This window comes from Protopterus annectens, chromosome 17.part0 (assembly GCF_019279795.1).
Source record: "Protopterus annectens isolate FY-2018-M chromosome 17.part0, PAN1.0, whole genome shotgun sequence".
NCBI classification, from domain to species: Eukaryota; Metazoa; Chordata; order Ceratodontiformes; family Protopteridae; genus Protopterus; species Protopterus annectens.
The window spans coordinates 543913372-543934544 of record NC_056751.1 but is presented as its reverse complement, the minus strand read 5'-3'; the positions used below and the strand labels follow the sequence as shown (position 1 = coordinate 543934544).

At 36.7% G+C, this 21173-nt stretch overlaps 1 protein-coding gene across 1 annotated transcript in view; it reads right to left on the bottom strand.

Annotated features, from left to right (window-relative positions):
* Window positions 1–21173, bottom strand: part of LOC122791457 (mucin-2-like) — a 508385-nt gene that overhangs the window by 200378 nt on the left and 286834 nt on the right. Inside the window, exons 23-25 of the mRNA XM_044059202.1 lie at window positions 19755–19893; window positions 16121–16231; window positions 3246–3425 (exon numbers count right to left, since the gene is read on the bottom strand). Of these exons, the coding sequence (XP_043915137.1) occupies window positions 3246–3425; window positions 16121–16231; window positions 19755–19893 (430 nt within the window). The remainder of the gene's footprint in view (window positions 1–3245; window positions 3426–16120; window positions 16232–19754; window positions 19894–21173) is intronic.

Sequence of the window (21173 nt, the reverse complement as noted above, 5' to 3'; positions counted from 1 at the left end):
TCACCATATTCATAAATGATCTGAAAATTTCCCTTCCGCAAACCACCTGCATACAATATGCCGACGACTCGACATTAATATGTCAGCCTCCTCACCTGCTGGACTTCATTCGAGTACCCAAGCAGTATTTACCTTAGTTGAAAACTGGTTCCATCAATGCTGTCTTATCCTTAACCCCAAAAAAACAAAATTGGCACTATTCTCTCCCACTCAGAAGTCTCCTGCTATCAACTTCACAATTACATCTAATAATGGTACTGTAATAACTCCGGACACAACCACCAAATTTTTCGGTGTAACAATTGATCATAATCTAAACTTCGAGACACATATCAACCTAACCATTAAATCAGTTAATAAAAAACTTGGTTTCCTCTGCAGACTTAATCCCTATCTCACACCTCTAACTAGGACTGCTATTGCCCGAACTCACTTAATCTCCATCCTTCTTTATGCATCCCCAATCTATACCAACTTATCCAAAAATAATCTTCATAAGTTGGAAACATCCTATAATAACATAGCTAGATTTGCCACTGGTGCCCCTTTCTGAACACACCACTGCCAAAATCTTAAATTGCTAGGATGGCTGTAATTGCAAAGCGAGATTCTTTTCCAGCAACCTACTACTGTACACAAGATCTTACACCATCCCATCCCACAGATACACCCATACTCTCTACCCTTATCTGCCCATATAAAAATCTAATAACCCTTCAATCAGCTAATAAGGTACTTGTAGCTACCCTAAAGTCCAAAAACAAATCTGGAGATAGCTTGTTCTCAAACTCTATTGGTAACTCTTGGAACACTCTTCCAACTGAACTAACAGCCCTTTCTTCTACCCCACTTTTCAAGAAGCAATTAAGATTCTTCCTTAAAGCCCAATGGCTTTGCCCATGCACAAATCCTGACTGACACTTTCTCCCCTAGCAGGACAATTCTTTTACTATCTATCTTTAACATGCTATTTCAGGTGCTCTGATATTCTCTATTAATTCCTACTGTAGTAGCTCACTTCCTAAGGTTTGGTAAACTTTATAAACAATGTTACCCTCAAAAAAAAAATAAAATTGTTTTATTAATCCTTTTACTCAAAATTTTTAACTTATTTAGTCGGGTATGTTGGTATGTTACTGTAACAGTACTATATAAATGTTCCTGTATTTGAAATGTTTTACCTGTCTGACATTATCTGTATTGTATATGGTCAAGATTTCTGTCTTGCAAATTGTCTTAATGTGGACCTTTTCTCCCCGGGCCTCCACTGAAAATGGACATACATCCAGTCGGACTATCCTGGTCAACAAATGTAAAATAAAATAAATAAATACATTTAGCTTAATGTTTCAGCAGGGTGTGGAACAAACTTAAAGAGCAGTGGAAACCAGTATCAAAGCAAACAGAAAAGCAAGGGAATGCAACTTAAGCAGGTATATACAGATATGAAAGTACTGAAGCACATATCCTGGAGCAGAATTCACAATAGTACAACTACTGCAGAACTATCACAGACTGAGGCCTCAGTGCTACTGGAATGCTATTTGAAGCAATTATATACAGCTATCAAAAGTGCTGAAGCACAAATCTTTGAACAGAGTTCACAATACTGCCACTACTGCAACCCTACAACAGACTAAGCCACCAGATTATGTAGATATTTACTAGTAACACTGTAATAAATGATTAAATGAGGTAATTCTACTTTTAGAGATGCAGACACGTTTGTTGCACATGACTGTGTTTTCACAGTTCACTGTGGTATGGAACTCTGTAGTGATGGGCTTCTGGATGACAGCTTGAAATAGCACAGCTAACCTGAGAGTGTTACATCATTTCCAATTTTATGAAGCTTGATAATTTAAATTGCACATTAATGCATTGTTTGAAGATATTTTTGTAATCATTTCTCTGTATTTTTAGAGCAGTTTTCATGTTTCACACAGCATTAAATATGGTTGTCTCATTTTTTCAGAAATCACATATTGTACATTGCCTTTGTATTCTCAGCAGGCTAAGATGGATGGTAGAAGACAAAACAAGTAGTGAGAGGTTACCAGCATCCTAATCCTTCTAAATCAATGACACTGCTAAGAACTGTTTGCTACAGAGCAACAAATACATCAAGATCTGTAAAGAATATCAAATGCTAAAATACGCAATAAAGTTGTGAAGGTCATTTGATATAGGTGTCTTGTAAAATATTATTTTTATAAGTTTATTAATGTTTTGGTATCTAATGTAATGTATACTGTGCTACCAACTATGCATGCCTTTTCCACAATAATGAATTAAGCAACTTGGATAATCAGTACAATAACTGGATAATAAATACAATAACGACCTGATTTAATCATCAGTAAAGGATTTTAGTTGGTATGAAGCACCACTGGAACTAAAAACATTGCAAGCTATTTTTGCACAGAAAAACTGGAAAAGCTTTCAGTTGATATGAACATATCATAACCATTACCTTTTATTCTTCTTCACTGCCATTCCTTTATACTATATATTTTAAACAAATATATCGTTTTTCTACTTCACCATGTTAATTACATATGTAACTGGTGAACAACTAATCATATGGTTCACAATCCTCTAAAACAAAGTACTACAATCAATGTTAAATTACAGTGCCTGTCTAGAAAAAGATAATATATTTTATTATTTATGTGGATGTAATCACCTTATGGATATAATACAATATGATATAATATGATATAATATGATATAATATAATATAATATAATATGATATGATATAATATGATATAATATAATATAATATAATATAATATGATATAATACAATATGATATAATATAATATAATATGATATGATATAATATAATATAATATAATATAATATGATATGAGATAATATAATATAATATAATATAATATAATATAATATGATATGATATGATATGATATAATATAATATAATATAATATAATATAATATGATATGATATGATATGATATAATATAATATAATATAATATAATATGATATGATATAATATAATATAATATAATATAATATAATATAATATAATATGATATGATATAATATAATATAATATAATATGATATAATATAATATAATATGATATTTATTTTGTTGCCATAGTTTTTCATATGTAATTTGCCTTTTAATATTATTTGTCAAAAAGTTATTTCTGGGTGCACTTCTCTTTCTTTTTAATTGTGCAGATGTGTGTCATGCAATTACATTGTCTATCTCACCTTGAAAGATGGATTAAGTTTGATGAACATGCTCGTCTTCTTGTCCCACATGAGGACCATGCCATTTTCTGCTTCGATAACAGAATAGATTCCCATGCTATATATCTGATAAGGTGCATCAACAACGAAGTCTTTTTTAATCACTTCAACACTTCCATCTGAAAGCTTCAGTTCAGTGTTCTGCAATACAGTAAGTGAAGAGATATGAACATGAGAACTGTTTCTTTAATTATTCCTCAGCATAGCAACTAAATCATTGTTAAGTAGATGTTATGGCAACAATTAAAAAGCAACATTTAAAATAAAAATTCTGATTAAATTATCATTAAAAATCTTTTTTCTTCTGAACTTTAGCAATACTAAAATAAATAAATTTTGAAATTGTTCACCAACATATAGATTTTTATTCGACCAGTAGTTAAATAAAAGAAAGAATGACACACTGGGTGTAATTTATATATAAATATATATACATACTAACAACATATAAGCTACTGCTTTCAATAGTTAAATAAAGTAATAATTGAAAACAGTAACTTAAGAAACTTTGGTACATACCTCTCAATCTCTTAATGCAAGAAATCTGGACAAAGCCAAACATAATTGGGGGACAAAGGCACAAAAATAGGGACAGATTTTAAATATTACTCTTATAAACTTAGAAAGTAGATAGAATAATAGGTTTTGTCTTACCATGCATTTTCTAAAAGATATGAAGTCTGAAACTCAAATGTCTGTCATTATTTAGTGACTTCAATCCCTAGCGATTTGCTAGAAAACTACAATTTTTATGAGGAAAAGACCACAAATAAAAGACAAAAATCTGGACATTCTGCAAAAATCTATACAGTTGAGAAGTATGCTATGGTATTAAAATAAACAATAATGGTCTAATCTCTAAACTAGCCACATTGGTTTATAATTGCATTAAAAAAGCAAATCTACTAAAAAGAAGAGAAACACAAAGTACAGATGAGTGAGATTCTCACTGTAACAGTAGATGATTCAGTAGATGATTCAGTCACCCTCTATTGCTGGCTCAGCATAATAGTAAAAGAGTTCTTGGTATAAATAGGATTAGACTGCTGTTAAAATGATTAGAGCAATCCAACACTAAGGGTGGAGCCAATCTCAGATCTCTAAATCAAAGTTATCACTACTTTCTACAAAAAGCAATGTATTTACATATATCAAAATGTGTGTTGGATAAGGGGTGGGGCTTACCTCCCAGCTGAATTTATGCTTTTCATCAATGATGATAATTTGGAACATCTTTGTTTTATATATAAGAAGTTCTGATGAAAAAAAACAGCTTAATATGTGATCATAAATCTTCTGTAATTCTTTGGTGATTGTGCTCCTGCAAAATTCATTCAAGTAAGCTGGATAAAATCTGAGCTAAACTTGGGATGCCACTTCAAATTAGGTTATTCTTGAGATATAAGTCATGAACAGCTTTCAAACTAATTGCAGCTGGGTCCCATGATCTCCCTAGGGTCCCTTCTCTTTAAGTTACTGGTTGATTACCTAGTGAGAAACCAGTGGTACAGTGGCAGGAAGCAAAAGGCAAACGTAAAGAGATGGAGAAGAAGCCTGAGAGCTTTTAAAGCCATCATGGAATAGAAGTAACGCCTGACTTTTGATAAGCTACTGCTTGTACCTGACAATATGGCTGAACTGTAGACCGATCTAGATGGTCAGCAGCGCCAAATTAATGAAGATGCCAACAAATTCAGATTACCAGAAGAGACAAATGACTTACTTTCAAACAGATTACAAGATGCAGAGAACAATGTTACTGAGTTTAAGAATGTCCTATGAGTGCATCAAACTCTGGGGGTTATCACTGTTTCAAAAACAGCCCTGAAGATGAAGATGAAGATGAGGGATCTCATCAAAAAAATAATTAAGGAAATATCAACAATCCCTGCTGAATAGTCTCTGAGAAATGAGTGGATCCACTGAATTATTAAAATAGCAATGATCCTGGGTGTACTAGACCTCTGCCATTCATACAGGTCATAAGACAGTATAATTCAGGACTGCAGATTGCATAGATTCATTCATATTGGTGATATTTAGATTAAGGTTACAGAGGGCTTTTCACAGACCCATAGAGAATACTGATGCACAAGACATTCCGTGCAGTGTTGAGCCTCGGTCATGCGCATACCTTACTAGAGAATACTGATGCACAAGACATTCCGTGCAGTGTTGAGCCTCGGTCATGCGCATACCTTACTAGAGAATACTGATGCACAAGACATTCCATGCAGTGTTGAGCCTCGGTCATGCGCATACCTTCATGAGTGGCATCTCTCATAACATTAGCAGTCGTTTGGCAGGGAGGGATGCAAATTTTGCTGAGTTTGAAGAAGTGAATGCACTTGTAGAAGGATGGAAAGAAGGAAGGCAGCATCATGGCTCTAAGCGTATCTGGGAGTTAGACTCACAAGATAAGATCGAGTTGTCTGCAAAGAAAAACAGAGGCAGGGAGACCTTGACATCTCCTGACAAGAGACCCTTGAGTAAATGGATAAAAATGAGTGGATGGCTTCAGGAAATGACCAGGGAATACAAGTCCCCTCTCATTCTACAGATACCAGAGATCAGAATGTTGGGGCTAACCCTCAAGAAATGAAAATACAGTCTATGTTTTCCAGTTGTATAGGTACTCCAGGGACAGCCAATATCCTTAAAAAAGCTCAGATGAGAAGGCTAGATGACAAGAAACTGAGGAAAAAGCACATTTTATCAAACCATACCTCTCAACTGTACAGACTTTTACAGAATGTCCAGATTTTTGACATATATTTTTGGTCTGTTCTTCATAAAATTGTGGGTTTTCTGGCATATCATTAAGGACCAAAGTCACTAAACAATGACAGCTATTTGAGTTTCAGACTTCATACCCTTCAGAAAATGCAGGTTAATGAAAAGCCTATTATTCTAGCAACTTTCTAAGTTTTTAAGTGTAATATTAAAACTATGTCCCTATCTTTTGGCCTCTGACCCACTATTATTTCTGGTTTTGTCCAGATTTATTTTGCAAAGAGTTTGAGATGTATGAGTCCAACAAAGATAGGGTACCATTCCTGATGTATAAACTTCTCCATGTAGTTGGATGATATTGATGAAAACAGTTGGCTGCCTTAGGGCTTGAGAGAACTTAATTGTCAGTCAGAACTTGATGAAGAAAGGAGAAAAGTAATAAAATAATCTAAGAAGCATGGAGTTAGGTTTAGGATTAACACCCTGTAGAGAAGGAAAAGGTAGGAGATGTGTTTGCCTGTAGATATGGGAAATCATACTACACTTCAAAAGAAGTCACATTAGATCCTGGCATTTTCCTTTTACAACATTTTTCCTACTTTATTGCATGTAACATTTCATCCTATTGTATTATATATGGCATATGAAAATATTACAAACAGTAAGAACAAACCTTTTTCTATTGTATGGTGCCACTGGTTTTGATACCAAGGAAGGTGGTGAGAATAATTAATATGAACTACACTGTGTTTAATTTTAATATGGTAGCATGAGATAGGGCGATGTAGCTGCAATAAGTCTATGGTGGGCAGTTAACTTTAGAGTAACACATCATGGTTTAGTGGGGAGATGCAGCTACAGTGGATTCAAAGTAGGTGGAGACTATCGAAGCAGGGAACTCATGTAATGGACTGTGCTCAGCCTGCCAGTATGCAGGAATGATGGTCAGTTATAGTCACCCATGGAGAGGACAAGTCCGATGGTGACCTAAGCAAATTTCAGGATAGAACTAGAAATCTGCATTCTGTTCAACTGGTTTAGCAATGTGGAAATTCATTGTAAAATAAGTGTCTGAAAGCTCTTTCTTGTTTCAGTGTCAACTGTAACACCAGAGATGATAGTGGAGTTGCAGAAAGTACCTCTTATGAGTTTATACAAAATTTGGCTAAAAAGGGAGAATTAGCTCAGAGTGAGCTCTGTACCCAGTGGGTGTGCACACTGATACCTGCCAGCTTGTACTGTGGAACATAAGAGCTGCCTGCGGTACCTAGATAGTTGGTTAACTGGAGTGGTGTTTCACAAATAGGTTCTCCAGAATAGTGCAAATTGAGAGGAGGATGAGAAATATTCATGGATTAAAAAAGATAGATGATTCTAATTCAAAGGCATGTGCTTATTTGTCTGTGCCCCCAGTACATTTGTACTTGTCTTTGCTATTCATCCATATCAAAGGAGCATTTTGAGAAATCCCAAACAACAAGAGACTGGAAAAGTGGCAATCTGTTTGTAAGGATGATGCAGTGCGAAACTGGAAAACAGCTTCTATATGAAACATAAGGCAAACAGTTGTGTATGTAATGGACAGAGAAGAGGAAGTGTCCAAACCAGTTGACTGATGATCTGAAACGTTATTTCCAAACTGCCCAGCTGGTCACAGGGCTGCATCTATGTACAAGCATGAAAATGTCAAACAGTCCCCTTTGAATGGACAGTAACATCTCAGATATAGGGTAAGAATTTATTTCATTTGTATAGGTTGACTGGAGTAGAACACTATGCAAGTGGATCATTTTCAGGCTTAGCCCAGGATTTGCAAACACCAATTCATCAGTTAGATTACATTATTCAGTGGTGTTTACAATTACTAAGAAAATCCATACTTACCTAATGTTAATGCTACTTCCGTGTTTCAGACCCAAGTGGACCATTTCAAGCTTAGTCTGGGGTTTACAAACCAGAATCAAGCAAAAGTAAGGCAAACTAAACCTAATTAAAGTTAATACTATAATCATGTTTTAGGGAATTACAGTAAGTAGCATGGAAGTACTGACACATATGATATAGAAGAAAGAGAGAAACGCATGATGGGAAAAGGAAAATGGGAAAACGGCCAAGGCCGTAAAGTTAGGGGCAAAGGAAGAATGCAAGCAGGAGTTAGAAATTAAATGCATCCTTCAGAACAGACGAAGAGACTGCACCATGGAAAGAAAAGCAAAATGGGAATCTGATGCATCCCTTACTTGAAATATGCTTACTACAGGTAAGGGCATTTAAAACAAAGTTAACAAATTGTAAAGAACAGATACTTACAATTGGAGGCGTGTCTCTAGAGAGTGTTATATCTAGGTGGGTTGTATGGATGCCTGGTGAGGCCATCAGGTCAGGAAAGGAGAATAAATCTACATAGGAGTTTCACCTGGGAGAGTTATCATTTTATTATAAGCATAAAAGGCTGATGGGCTTGTTAGCGCTTGGAACTGTAGGGCATATCTTGGCTTATTGATCGGTTTGTGTTGGTAGAATCTCCCACAGTGCCATGAATATCGATCTTCAAGTGCATTCTGGTAGTCACAGTTCCCTCAGTTGCCTTACAATTGCTGTTTAAAAGAGTTATGTAACATCCATCCAGGTACTATTTGTAGTTGGATATCAGGGATAATGACACAGGGTTCAGTCATTCATAGCAGGATCTGCAAGCTGAGTAATGGTTTAATAGATTTGTTACTTTGTTATATAAACAGTGGTTTCTACTTCCAATGATTGTGACTATAGTTAAAGAAATAGGGCCTCAGGCAAACATACATTACCAGACCTAGATGAAAGAGGGAGGCATGTTTCCTATACCCCTTTATTAATACCCCTGCTTAATGCCCAGCTTGTACACCTTGTTTTCGTACTTCCTCTACCAAATCATCCTTTCTCTCCTCCACGAGGGTGACATCCCTGCAGCTCACTCATTCCCCAATGGAGGTGAAAGTCAGGTGTGGGCTACTCTGCAGATCCTGTGGTCTGTCCTATTCCATCCCACAGCATTTCAGCATTCACTGCCCTCTGTTGATGCATGTATGCCTGTGCTCATGAGCAGTCTCAAGCCAAACAGCACACTGCTTACAGTGCAGGCACAGCAGGCTCTAAATGCTACAGGCAATACACCTGCATTCTTGCAGGTGTTGCTAATACAGTGAGCCAAGCTGTCTCCCTCTACCCAGTATGGGTAAGTTTGCATCTGCCACTCCCTCCTACACTCCTCTGCTTAGACCCTCCAGTGCCTATACTGCAAGACCAATACAAGTTACTTGGGGCACGGTCAGACCTTTATTCTTCTGTGCCAGATGGTCATAGCTATACAACCTTTGAAAACAATTGCAAATTTCATTGATTCTCTCAGCCATCATTTGCCTACTGTGTGATCCTGAGCAAGTCAACTAACTAAACAGTGCTTTGGGGGCTATTGGGAACTTGCACTATGCTCCTTAATGGTTTCCTGGACTGCATGTCTAATAACTAGCTATGAATCTATAAAGATGTTCATAAAGGCACTGTAAATAGGCAAACACAATGGGAAAATCAAAGAAGCTGAGGACAGAACTGAGCAATGTATAGGTTAGGTTCCTGACGCAGAGACTCCCCAGACTCTGGAATAGACTGCCCATACATGTCAAGCAGAGCACCTCTTTGGCCCTCTTTAAAAGGAACCTTGACGATTGGATGGGAGAAAGGAAATTCACCCTGGGGATCATGTCATTCGCCTGCTAGACAAGGGTCCAGGGAAGTAAATAGTGTGGGAAGAAATAGCCAGGGAATTGTTATGGCTAGGCTTGTATAGGCCCTAGGGCTGATAGCTTAGTATCAACCTATGAACCTATGAACCTATGTCATTCCTGTTATATCAGGGAAACTGGAACTAGGAAAATTGGATCACTCGTAAGGTGTCTGGGACCTACTTTCTCTTTACAAGGATACACTCTCCTTGTATCCACAGATGTCTGATGCACGGCAGTGCTGACAGAGTTTGGGGATCACCTTGCTGTTTTGGTTCCACTAGAAGTGAGATCCATCCAACCTCAGCAGGGGAACAGCAGATAGCGGGACAGCGTTAATAATAGAGAAACCACGTCATCGCCTCTCGTGGTCTTTACTAGTTGCACGTTGCACTGAACTGGACCTAATGCTCAAAGAGACAAGAATAAGTCAGCAGCCTGACAGCAGTCTATCCCCTTAGGTAAGAATCTTGAAACAGTTTCAGCTCATCCTTATATGTGAAGGGAAATCATGGTGTGGGGGACATGGAAACCACTTTGCACACAATGTAAGAACCCATGCAGTAAAACCCATAGAGAGAAAGCTTTGTAAAGAGAGTGGATATAGACAAGGTAGGAGCAAGAAACTAGCAGCTGAAAGACAGAAACATCCCTCTGTTCTTAGAGTAGTGGTGTTTGAGTAGCAAAACAAGAAGACTCATTTGGAAGGGTTACTGTACTAGCTGGGGACTCATGGCATGATGTTAAAGCTGCCATAGGAAGCAGATATCTGATCTGTTCAGGGAAAGGAAGGCCTAGGTATAAGCCTGTGCCATATATAAAATAAGGATAGGCGACTAGAGTGACCATGATTATTAGGTGATCTAGATGTGGAAGAGTCTTCCTTGGACAGAATAGGATGGAAGACATGATGCTTTATATTTCAGGAAATGATATGGGATGCTCACAACTGACAAAAAGATGAAGGTTAGTTCAGGAGATCTTGAGAAAATGAGGAGGAAGAGCCTAAATTGAAGGTGCAAGACTCTTGACACATTTGCATAATACATTTTCCTTGGCTAGAGATGGCTTATGGGCCTGGGGGAAACAGAGAGCTGATAATGTCTTTGGTAAGGAACTAGTTAAAATCTCTGGAGGTCATATTAAAAATGTATAGGTAGGTGGATTATAGTGCTATTAAGAACTGGGAGAAAATGCTACAAAGTTGCTGACATAATTCTTTCACAAAGCATTTTCCATAATTTCTTTAATGATTTTAGAGAATTAGAGGGGAAGTGGAAAGGGGAGTTGATGAGAAGACATTTTAGCTGGATAATGAAGTCAAACAGAGAGAAGTTTTGTGCTAAAAGAATTCCACATTAGGAAGACATTAACCTCAAAGTGTTATGTGGGCCTTCCCTTGTGCACTGCAGCACACAATGCTTCTAGAATCATCACTTATCTTCCCTTCTACTGTTCAATTTTTAAATTTAAAACATTCAGAATAATCCATGCATATGTTTTTATATTTCTTCATTCTGTTAACTTTCCAACATATCCATCCCAGGGATAGCATGTAGCTGCATCTGCATGCTTTAATACAAGAACCACCCTGCATGCATGGAGGTAAATAAAAAATACGGATGCAACCTCTTGCAATGATTGTGGTTTTATTATTAAGTGGAAAAGTCAATTTGTTGGCTGCACATTTATTAAAAAGTTTACAAAATTTATTAACGTATTAAGCATCAGTACTTTTAATCACTGAAATTGAGGTGAAAGTGTAGACACTAACTGGCAAACAAAAAAAAGTACAGAAACCAGTTTATCTTCTCTAGGAATGATTCAGCTCAAGCAAATCATCTTGACAGATTTATGATAACAAATTTCCATATGAAGGAGATACAGTAGTCATGATCTGGAAGAGGGGAAGTGGGGGGGGGTTGCTAGAAATGGCAAGCCACAGATGGAGTTTGGGAGAACAATGAGGATAAAAGAATGCGTTGATACAAGATATTCTAGATGTTAATGATGTAGAAAGCATGTGGCTAAAGGAAATATTATGAGAGACTAACAAAGTTAATTTAAAGGATGACCAGGGTAGATGATTGGTGAATAGGAGGTGTAGGTGAAGATTTTAGGACTGGAGCAACTTGTTAGTCCGAAAATCAGAATTAGACAAACAATGTTCAGAAGGTAGAAGGAAAACTACTGTGCAAGGTTTGAGAAAGGGAATTATGAAATATGCATAGATCATCTGAAAAGCCGCGGTGGTGCAGCGGTAGCATTGTTGCCTCACAGCAAAAGGTTCTCCTGTTCGATTCTTGGCTGGAGTACCTACTGTGTGGAGTCTGCATGTCCTCCCCATGGTCGAGTGGCCTCCAAAAGACATGCGTAAATGGGCGTGCCTTTGCTGAAGGTTGGGCATCGGGCTGGCAACTCAGCACCATAAAAATCTACTGTCAATCATTAGTGGACCACAGTTCTGCTGTGGCAACCCCTAACTGGGAAAAGCTGAAAAGACAAACAACAACATAGATCATCTGAAAAGATTCTGATGGTGGGCACCTGGCAAGGGATGGTGTAGGGTGTTTGGGTGACAAGAGATAAAAAGAGGTGGATGAGTTTCGATATTCACAGTCTTCATCAGATAACAAAGGACAACAGAAACAACTGTAAAAAGCTGGGGTGCCTTCTGTTTGGAGTCTGCATGTCCTTCCTGTATTTGCGTGGGTTTCGTCTGGGTGATCAGGTTTCCTCCCACATTCCAAACACATGTAGTAGGTGGATTGGACACTTTAAATTATGTCTGTTTGTGAGTGTTTGCATACAAATGTGTGGTGCACCCTCTGAGGAGGGTTGGGCTTCAGGCTAGCAACACAATACCTTAAAATCCATAACTGCTACAGAAACAAAGAGCTCTGAAGGACGCTTGTTGCCCGATGTGCCACACAGCATGGAAACATGAGTGAGAGAGAGAAAGAGCGAGACAGAGTGAGTCTGTAAAAAGTTTAAGAAAGGAAAAAAGTGTTTAGAATCTCCACTAGAGAGTCATAGAATTTTCTAGGACTCAGGGCAATAGGATACAAAGGAGAAGAAAATAAGACATGGGAAGGAGGTTCAAGAAGTAAACAGAAGAAATATAAAGATATAAAGAAGGGAAGGAATGGCACCATTTATTTATTTATTTATTTATTTATTTATTTTATTTATTTAGTTAGCCTTTGTTGACTAGATTAGTCTCACTAGGCTAGTAGACACTTTTCAGGGGAGACCCAAAGTGGTATTTAAATATTGGGGAAATTTAGCCAGGGCATTAGGAAAATTCCCCTACTCTTTTCAAACGTTGCCATGAAATATTTTACTTCCACCTGAAGTACCACCATTCAAGGAGATGGGGCTTTGGTTTAACATCTCATCCAAAGGACAGATCTAATCCAATTTGTTCTGAATTTGTAACATCTAAAGGCTCCAACAAGAGACTAGCAGTTTAACATAGACTAAAGGTGAAGCTTAAGCCTGTTAAGGGACAATGAAAGAATGTGGACAGCATGTGGAGGATCTAGCAGCATGTGGCCCCATCTGTGGTATCAGCAGAAAATGCTTCACGGACAGTTTTTCACCCCTTATGGATTATGGAATGAGAAAAGAAGAGATAAAAGGCAATTAACACATCTATGCTAACTAGGTACTAGTAATATGATTGGGAAAACAACCTTTGGAGGAAACCATGTGCTCACTCAGACAAAATCATTCTCCAAAAAGGTTGAACTCTAGTGGGATTTCTAGGGGATGGAGGACTGGGGCAAATAAAGACTGAAGGACATTTAGGTTGATGAAGCTGCTATTAACACCATCTTTTGTAAGAGATTACAAGGCTTTCAGAATGATGGAACTCAAAAAAGAAATGTTATTGTATCTGAAGAAGCTTGCGAGCAGCAAGCGAAAGCGCTTATTCACTTTTATTCATCCATTGGAATAAAGATTTGTGTAGAAGAAGGTGTCTCGTGGTGTGTCCTGATTAGTTACTTTATCATGAGAATGATGGAACTGATGGATAAGAGATGGGCTGTTCAAAATAAAGGCAACTTAAACAAACTTGGGAAATATTGTAATATTATATATTATATAGGGTATACATGGATTTGGTCATATGGCCAACTGTCGAACACAACATGTTCGAAAGCAGAACAGCAGTTCCGCATAATTGCGAATGCAATTATGTCAAAACGCCAACCCCCCCCCCCCTTTTTGACCCACGGTAGTACTTGTTTAGGTGGTAGAGCGGTCAGAAATGTCGAATTCTGAATTTTGTATGACATTCCGACCGTTCAACACCTAAATCTTCGACATAAAAGTTCGAAGAAAACCCTGTTCGACATTTGGTTGTCGACTAGTTCCATGTAAACCATTATAGAGATATAGATATTGGTATTGGTTTACGGTTCTACTTCTGAATCTCGAAATACTGAAATATCGAATTTTAGTATCTCAAGACCAGAATAGCGAATGTCCACAAAAATGAAAAACTACAACAATGACATTCAAAATACTGAAAATAAAAGAACACAAAGACCCAACCCTCCCCCAACATAAAAAAAAACACATAACACTAGTATATGTTTAAGCAGGGGACCAAGACACCCTGCAACCCCCACACCCCTGCTACTTATATATACCAACTCCAAGGTCACACTAACATGAAAAAAAACAGCAAACCTACTGTTACGCACCTTACATTCCCATTACACACTGTCATATTTATCCCACAAGAAACACACACACTACAGATCTACAAAAATTGCCACTTTCAACACTTAAACACACACACACACACACACACACACACACACACACACACACACACACACACACACACACACTCACCTACCTACCCTAACCTACTATTAAAACTTCCCAAAAAAACTAAAACAAACCACATTTCTACCCAAAACCCTTACAAATTATGAACCTGCCTGAATCTCTGAACATAACCACACACCAGCCACCATCTTTACTACCCAGAAACCAATAAACCTTAAAGTAACAGCATAAAGTGAAGAACACACTGCACCACAACTACAACAGATTCGGCAAACTAACATTCAACAATATGCAGTTTCGAGCAACTGCACATTCGCTATATTGGTCTTGAGATACTGAAATTCAATATTTCAGTATTTTGTGATTCAGAAGTAGAACCTGGTCTGGTTTATACACACACACACACATATATATATATATATATATATATATATATATATATATATATATATATATATATATATATATATATATATATATATATATATATATATATATATATATATATATATATATATATATATATATATATATATATATATATATATAAATATATATATATATATATATATATATATATATATATATATATATATATATATATATAAATATAGAGAGAGAGAGAGAAAGAAATGTGTTGTGTGGGCAACTTTAGAATATTAGCAAGTAAAGTCATAGGACTAAGGGATTGTGCAATATGTTTATTGTCTGAAGACTCTCACTGCACTTTTATTTGCATGTGCAGGCAGAAGCTAACAAGACTCCAGGACTGTGCAGTTTTAGAGGACAACGATAGCTCTTCTTACTTTAATATAGGAGAGGAATGAGTCTTTATACGAATCTGAATTAGGATCTATTTACATAGCAAACCTAAAAATATGTGTACACTTCTTTGGTAGGAATGAATTGCATTTTTATTAACTTGTTTAATCTGGGAAAAGCTATATTATTGTTGATGGATATTTTTATAGACTCACTCTGTTAACATGCATACACTTTTAATAAAAAGCATGTATTAAATATCAAGGGCTGTAGAGATATATGGTCATAAAACTGCAATCTCCTAACCTCTCTTCAAAGACTTCTGAAAAGTAAATACTGCAGCTTTGAACTGCCTATTCACACATGAAACAGTGTTTACAACTGAGATAGTGCATACAGCTGGATAATTTGAGTCTGTCAGGCCTCTTTCAGTTGCTATTGGGTCCCTAGATGGAGATCAGTGTATGAGATGCACAAAAGCTGTATATACTAACACCTGACACACCCTGCTCTGCTACAGGTGCTCCCGTACACCATATCAGAATCTCACTGTTGTGCTTTTTCATTCTGAGTTCTTGCTAATCTCTGAGTTACATCATGAATTAAAAAAAAAAGGTTCTGGAAGTCAGCCAGGTGAGCAAAATGGCAAAAGTTATCACAATAGCATTCCTGAGATTTATGTAAACATGTACAAAGGTCCTACCAAATTCAGTGTTGCAATCTGAAATGTTCAAAAAAATATTGATTTTACAATAAAAAAGAAAAAAACAAAGTTACCCCCAGAAAGAGTTTGATAGCCTTTGAACAAGTGGTCCCAGTGGTTCCACATGGGATATTCTCTGTGATTACTCGAAAAGTTCCATTTTCAGGATTGTTAGTACAATAGTCCTGCAAAAATATTATCATTTGGTTTAAATACACTTTTTTATTTGACATATTGGAACATAAAATGAAAAACGTTTTAATTGTGTTAAATAATGGTAAATAAATAGTTTGCTTGTTATAAAACTGTTCATATTTAATATGAAATCATATTTATTCTAACTTTATTAAGTATTTATTTTATAGTATACATTCTTTTGATGTTGCCTTATACTCTATCAATAAATCAATATGCATTTACATATTTTATAATACTCATGGACAAAGTCTTACTACAGCTAACCCCAGGCACAACACTTGTAACTTAAAGGTAAAAAAACATGTCAGCAGCTATGTCAAATAAATTACATCTACTTTACAGAAATACATTATTTTGTCTTACCTTATAAACAGAGAGCTTAAGTATGCTACATGTTTCAAAAATTATACTGGCTAGCTATTTCTATTAAAGTTCACAAAAGTAGTTGTAAAAGTTTTAAGGGAGGGGGGGCTGCAGTCTGCTCCAAACAGAATTAATGGAAAACACAGTTTTCCATCCCTGACTAGGAATATTTGCCCCGAATTATAAGCACTTTGCTTATTCTAAAAGCTCACAACTCATGCAGCAAACATATTATATATTTTAGATGGGGGCAGGTACTATATAACATACCTCTTTGTGCTTGTGCAAGCACATTTTCTGAAATAATTCATTTTAAATTATATTTAATTTAGAATCTGGTACAAATTCTGTGTATCTGTTCTAGCTTTGTGTGTGCAGATTTCCATATGTATCTCTGCTTGTAGGTATGTCTCTCTATTTCACTCTTTGCAGGTATAGGTTAGTGAGTGTATGTGTACGTATAGGTATGTGTGCATCTTTGTGTATACACGTGTGGCTCATATGTACGAGTGTGTGTGTGTGTGTACATGTGTATGTCTCTTTCACGCTTTGTATATATAGGTTGGTGATTGTATGTGCAAGTACTGGTGTGTGTGTGTGTGTGTGTGTGTGTGTGTGTGTGTGTGTGTGTGTGTGTGTGTGTGTGGGTTTGTGTGTGTGTGTGTTTGTGTGTGTGTGTGTGTGTGTGTGTGTGTACACATGTGTATGTCTCTTTCACGCTTTGTATATATAGGTTGGTGATTGTATGTGCAAGTACTGGTGTGTGTGTGTGTGTGTGTGTGTGTGTGTGTGTGTGTGTGTGTGTGTGTGTGTGTGTGTGTGTGTGTGTGTGTGTTTAAGTGTGTGTGTACACGAATGTGTATGTGTATCTCTTTCACTCTTTGTATATGTAGGTTGGTGATTGTATGTGCAAGTACTGGTGTGTGTGTGTGTGTGTGTGTGTGTGTGTGTGTGTGTGTGTGTGTGTGTGTGTGTGTGTGTGTGTGTGTGTGTGCGCATGTGCATGTGTGTATGTGTGTGCGTTTGAATGTGTCCATGAGTGGTGGAGATGAATGAGGTGGAAGCTTGTGCCAACTTGATGCCTGTGCCATCAGTGTGGTGACTACTACAGCAACGTACCTCTTAGCACTTGCAGTAATCACTAACCTATTCAGAGACATGCAAATTAACCAATAATGAGGTCTTACTCATTGTGATTAGTGTGTCACTGAATGACTAGTTTTCACAGTCATGTGTAAAGGACCCTTTTTGCTGCAGCCTTGCAGCTTGCGGCTGGGCTCTTGCAGCTTCTACACAATGTGTTAAAAAGGTGTGTGGTATGTTGAAGGTTGCGAAGGATATCAACAAATATTTCAGATTATATCAGCATTAATGCAACAACAAGATGGGGAGGGGGGCTAGATGGAAGCAGGAGGTCAATCACTCCATATTTGACTGAACTGGAGATGGGAAAGAATGCACAGGTCTGTGTTAATGCACTGGGATATTTGTATATAGAAACACTGGAGGAAAAAGGAATTAAATGTAAATGACTGTCAGAGGTAAATTTAAGTTAGAAATGAGAAACACTTTGTTGCCGAGTCAGTAGTGCTGTTGGAACATATAAAAGAAAAAAAAGTGATATATTTCATGTTAAAAATACATGAATACTGACTAAAAATGGGGTAGACAATTGTGGAAGGGGCTAATTACAATTTAGAATGGCTTCCCATTTTTTAACTCCATTTACCCCGGCCATATATATGCCTGTGGTATCTGCAACACACACAGTGAGCCATTTATGGTTGCATAGTATTTACATTGTGTTGCTTCGGCCCAGTTCCTTCTGCTTTTTTAAATGATCGCATTAACTGTAGTTTTCAGTTTCCTGCTTCTGCTCAAGTAAAGAATTCCTCATTGCTCAGAGATTCATCACAGAGTTAATAATGTTTACTTTTCATTTTGTTCAGACTATTAATCATTTATAACTTGACTCTCCTTTAGTGTATGTAGAAGGAAATCACTTGAAATCCATCTTCTTCATGAGCCCTTGAACAAATGCAGATACACACACACACACACACACACACACACACACACACACACACACACACACACACACACACACACACACACACACACAAACACACACACAAATATATCTATCTAGCTAAATCTACATTACACCACTAAAAACTGTTTAATGCAATGTGTACAAGTCTAACAATATGCTACTTAATATTTTAAAATCAAGAAAAATGAAATAGTAGTGCATTCTGTTTCTGAAGTTTCTAAACATTCATTTGTTTTGGAGGTGCATTTATTGTTACCACCCATCTCCCTTTTTTGAAGGGCAGTCCCAATTTGGGCAGTTATGTCCTGTGGAAATGAAAAAAATGTCAAATGCATGTGTGTGTATGTGTGCTTGTGTGTGTGTGTGTGTGTCTGTGTGTGTGTGTGTGTGTGTGTGTGTGTGTGTGTGTGTGTGTGTGTGTGTGTGTGTGTGTGTGTGAAGAAGGAATGTGCTTTCAAAATAAGTCCATTTTGTTTCTACAGTTTCTGAAGATTAATTTGTTTTTCAAATTATTTATGCTTTATCTGTCCCTCTTTTTATAGGACTATCCTGATTTGGCAGTTTATGTCTTGTGAAAATATGAAAATGGCAAATGTATATTTTAGATGACCCTTTTGACTCCCCTCTAATCTTTGCAGAAAAGTGCAAGCATTGTGGGTCTGGCATAATGGTTAAGGTCTTTGCCTCATAGACACAAAGTACAGCGTTTTATTCTGAACTTGGGTTATTGGCAAGGTTTTTCAGAGCAGTTAGCCTACTATTCAGCTATGAACCTGTACTTCAAGTACATTTGTATGATTTACAACAAAAGGTCCTGCATTTTTATAATATACATTTATTTTGAAGAAATGAAATCAAGGTATTTCTGTTGTTGAGAATGTAGTTTGTCCTGAAAATTTCATTACCATTTAAAATTGTCCACTTCATGCATTTAAAAAACTGGAAACCCTAACTTTTTTTAAGTTTATGAGAAATATCTAGACTTTAATTTCCATGTCATAGCATCGTAGGATGGTAAATATTTTTTCTTAACTCAGGGTATAAAACAAGATTTCACATTAGTCATTCAAACTATAAAAGTAATACTCCTTTACCTGTGTCAGGACATATTCACAGTTTCCATTGAAGTTAAAACGACGTTTATCAAAGGAAATATAATGCCCCTCTCCATAGATAGCACAAGTCTCTTGGCAGGGTAAGTTCGTGCAAGACCATCTAGCTTTTATACATGTGCTGTAAACAAAAATAAAATAAAGCCATTACCATATTAGCAAAACTGTGGGATTCAAAAGACCTTTTTAAAAGTGGAGTTTAAGCATCACCTAAGATTTATTGCACATGAAAAAAACTAAGCAATATTTTTTTGGAAAACATATTCAGTTTCATTTTTTAAAACAAGAAACGTTTATTAAATTATCGTGTATGACACAGGCAATCAAAGAAAATAAACCATACAGATAGAATTTCAGTTGCAAACCTTATACATTCATAACCATGCTGACACAACTGTAGCTGCAAACATTATATATCACTTATAATATATCCAGTCATTGCTGCGGTAGCGTTGTCACCTCACAGTAAGATGCTGTCCGGTTCGATTCTCAGCTAATGCGTCTTCTGCGTGGAGACATGCGTGAATGTGTGTACCTTCGTTGAAGGTTGTGCTTCAGGGCTGGTAACTCGGCACATAAAAATCAACTACCAATCATTAGCGGACCGGAGATCTGCTGTGGCGACCCCTAACCGGGAAAAAGCTGAAAGACACAACATAATATATCCAGTCATTGTCAAACATTATATAGCTCATTCAAATCCTGGCTTCTTTTAAACCTTGTTGCTCTTCTGCATGTATTGATTCCAAAATTCCCATTTTTTCCTATGTAATTTGCTCCTACCCTTTTCTAAAAATCCCAATTCCAGTTGTTTTTTCTCTGTTACTATCTTTGCTACTTCTAGTGAAGTTGGTTTAGACTTTGATTTTCATTTTTTAGTTATTATTTTTTGAACAGCCATCATTATTAGGCTCTGCAAGGCCTTACTATGTCTAGGCAATTCTGATTCTGAATCATAGCTCAAAAAAATTATTTCCTTAGTTACACCAGTTTGTTCACTCACTATCTCCAACAAAGCATTCTACAGGGAATCTTTAAAGTCTGCCAATTCATTACATTCCGAGAAAATATGTTCCCAGCTACCTCTTTCTTCCCCAACATACCTGCAACATTTGCTGTCTACCTGAAGAAAATTTTATTGGGTCCACTTGGGGTATAAAAATATCTGTGTAATCTTCTAGACTTTGTTGCATATTTGGGAGACATACATATACCCCTCCCATTGTTTCTTTGTGAATTGCTTATCCAATCTGTCTTTAAAATCATTTCTAACCTCCTCTGATTGAGTCTGATAGTTATAATGCAATAGTTTATATGCTCTACTAATTATTTGTGTGCCTCACAGTGACTCACATAAATATGTTCCTAGGTTCATAGGTAGCCATGCATCCCAAAACTCTG